Genomic DNA, 3,012 nt, shown 5'->3' with positions numbered 1-3,012 from the left:
TGGGCCGCTTTCCAAGCAGGCTGTACCTGCTCAAGTACATGGCAGGTGAAGATAATAGAGTAATAATCCAGACTGAACTTCAAGCTGGCGTTCTGTATATGCCCAACAAGTGTTTTTCCCCTTGCTGGACGCGTTCTACGTGGTCGGGGTGCAACCAACGGAAACTGCCACAGTGGACCCCAGGTAGGCTGACAATATTCCTGCAGATGGGCACAGCGGTGCGGAAAGGGAAGTGACGTTCATTGGGCTGCAGGTGGCAAAACACAACACCCACCACACCACTGCCGGTAAGGTGGCTGCGTTTCTGAATTACATGACATGCAACTTCAAGGACTGGGAGGAGCTGAGGGAAAATATGAAGTGAGAGATCATTTACATCCAGCACGCTGCGAGCACGCCAATGACGGGCAGGCGGGATTGCCATGTCACGGAGGGAGAAAAGGAGGTGCTGAGACTTCAGGTTGCCAGCGACTTTTGGGAGAGAAGGGTGGAACAGTACCAGGTGCAGTTTGACGCGGAGCTGGCTGTCCAGCTGGTTGTTGCTGCCAGCGAAGACCACTCAGGATAAGTGACGGGAACGTGGGGTGTGGCTGGGAATCCGCCCTGCTTGTGTGTTGAGTTACATGGTGCTGTATGGGTTTGTGTCGTTTCAAGGCATTCTTTTAGTGCGTTTCTTTCTTGGTGGGGAGGAAGGGCGGCATGGCTGGGAGTGGGCGAGAGGCGAGTTGTATTATTATTGTGGTTGGTGTAGTGGGCGGAGTGGCGGCTTCCTCGTGTGTATTGCAGCGGGGGCGGGGTGCTTCGCCGAGAGAAGGCGGTGGGGGGAGTGTGTCACCTGCTGAGGCTGAGCAGACGACAGATGGTTTTGTGTGGCTCCTCTGCTTCTTTTGCGGATGACGTGATTTTTATCTTTCAGCGATGCCGCGTTGGGGAGAGCAGCGCGAGTGTTTTTATTTTCAGTTCTTCCACGCCACAACCCCCACTGCAACTGATGGTAATAATGACACCCTCCAATGCGGAAGGGGGTCGGACGGTTGCGTGGCCCACCGACTGCCGGTTGTTGGGTCGGCAGCGGGAATCTGGCTGTCGAGGGGTGGCGTGTGAGCTCGTTGGTTTGGTTTGGGGTGTGTGCTGGACGCACCGAGCCAAACTGCAATCCCCCATTGTGCGACCTTCGCTTTTTAGGAGTGGGAGCCATATGGCCTCATCCGGAGGCATATTTTATTTTATAATTTTTTATTATTTTGTTTCATGACGTTTTCCGTGAGTCTTTTTGGTTGGTTCTTTGCGGCGGTGGGTGCGGTGGGGTCGATTGCCTTTTCGGGTGCTGGGAATTACTCTTTTCGTTGGGATTGGGCATGCAGCCGTGGCGCGGCGAGGGCGCATTTCACGGAGTGGTGAAGATGTCCCCCCGGTGGCAGAGGGGAGGTGTGGTTCTCGGCGCACCGATCGGTGAGAAACTGGCAGATGAAATAAAAGAACAGCCGGCAACGAACATGGGGAGAGAGTATGTGCATATATAATATATGCACGTATTGTTGGAGCTTCGGGATTTCCGTTTGTCAGAGGAACTAGCAACGCGGCTTGTGGTCGCAATCATACGGGCAGAATCTCTCTGTCGGCAAGGCACAGCTCCAACACAAGCAGCTGTCTGCAGCAGGCTGGCACCGGCGACGGTTGTGTGCGCTGCACGCAGGACCGTAAATGGGGCACCCCACCGAGTCCGCTGTATTGCCGCAGAAGGAATAGTACCCCTGCGCATGTGGGTTGGAGGTACGGGGTGTTGGCGGTGAAGGGCGGTTGGGCCGCAGGTTGCTGCGGTGGTGGCACAATGAGGCAGTTCGGTGAGTGCACGGCGAGGTGCGTTTAATAAAATGGGGAAACCTTCGTTGACGAGTTGTCGAGGGGGAATTATTTACGTGCGGCACGCTGCGAGTGGGCCAATCAACACAGGTGGTGTGTGTGTGACGCCGTCGCGCCCTGAATACTGCTTAGCGTAAAGAGGAGGAGAACACGGTGTATTTTTGGCACCGGAAGGTGCGCCAGTGCCGGGTGGCGACATCGTATGGAGGCGTACGTGCCGTGCGTGGTGGTTGAAGTGGTTTCTTGTTTTCCCCTGAGACTCTTTGAGGTGCTTCACTTCCACGAGCACCGCGGTGCGGCTGGGAGGCGGCGATTGCATTTAGGTTGTCGGTGGCGGTGTCGCTGCGAGAGTTTGTTTTTGTGGCCGCAGAATGAAGGCATCTGCTGCGTGTGTCTTGTCGTGGTGGTGCTGCGTGCCCCGTTTATTTTGTATTGTTTTTATTGTTCTTTCAATTTCATTTTTGACGTTGCGCCCCACTCCTGCTGCAGTGCGCTGGGGGAAGTGGGCGGCGTTGGGGAGTTTGTGGGGGCTGTGATGGGAGGTCCTGCCGGCATGCGCACTGCGTGTTGCCGCTGGCGGGGTTTGAAGGGGCTGGGCTGGGGAGACGGTAAGCGACGTGTCCATGAATTAGTTTTTTTATTTTTTATTTATGCGGGAGGCGTCCCACACTACGGACTCTCCGTGCGGGTGCGTGTGGGTGTTTCTTCGGGCTGCGCACAACAGTCGCTCCCACCGCCGCCTTCTTTGCGGCTGCCGTCTCTTGTGGGCGGTGGCGAATGTGTGATTCTGCGGTTCGCGCGTTCGTCGGTGCGGCCTTCGTTATGGGCTCTTGCTGTGCTTTGCGGGATGCCCAACTGTGGGGGCGCCGTTATTTGGTCCTTTTGCTCTCCTTATTACTTTGCGCTCCTCACTTTTTTCTCCCACACACGCAGAGAAGGAAGGAGACTACACCTTCATAACTACTGTGCGCTTTGGGGGCTTTGCTGTCACGACCAACAACACGCACACTGAGGTGCCGCTGCTGCTGTCAGCGCATACACCACACACACTCCGTCGCGGCCTGAGCGGATCCACTGCAAGGAGGGAAGGAAGAGAGAAAGAGGGCAGCAACACATGCCCAACATGTGCTGGCAGCTGTTTTGTTTTGC

At 55.9% G+C, this 3,012-nt stretch overlaps 1 protein-coding gene across 1 annotated transcript, besides 1 other annotated feature; it reads right to left on the bottom strand.

Moving 5' to 3' along the window:
• Positions 1-79: 79 nt before the first annotated feature.
• On the bottom strand, positions 80-424 carry TraAM80_10269 (uncharacterized protein; the record flags this gene model as incomplete). The annotated part of the gene is made up of 1 exon (XM_029386903.1): positions 80-424. One exon carries the CDS (start codon positions 422-424, stop codon positions 80-82), a length of 345 nt encoding a protein of 114 aa, XP_029233228.1.
• A 1,821-nt stretch (positions 425-2,245) lies between these two features.
• Positions 2,246-2,280: a microsatellite.
• Positions 2,281-3,012: the final 732 nt, after the last annotated feature.

The sequence above is a fragment of the Trypanosoma rangeli genome (assembly GCF_003719475.1).
Source record: "Trypanosoma rangeli strain AM80 chromosome Unknown Tra_15.4_contig_00866, whole genome shotgun sequence".
Taxonomy (NCBI): Eukaryota; Euglenozoa; class Kinetoplastea; order Trypanosomatida; family Trypanosomatidae; genus Trypanosoma; species Trypanosoma rangeli.
The sequence above is the reverse complement of the archived record's forward strand: the minus strand, read 5'-3'. Positions and strand labels throughout refer to the sequence as shown.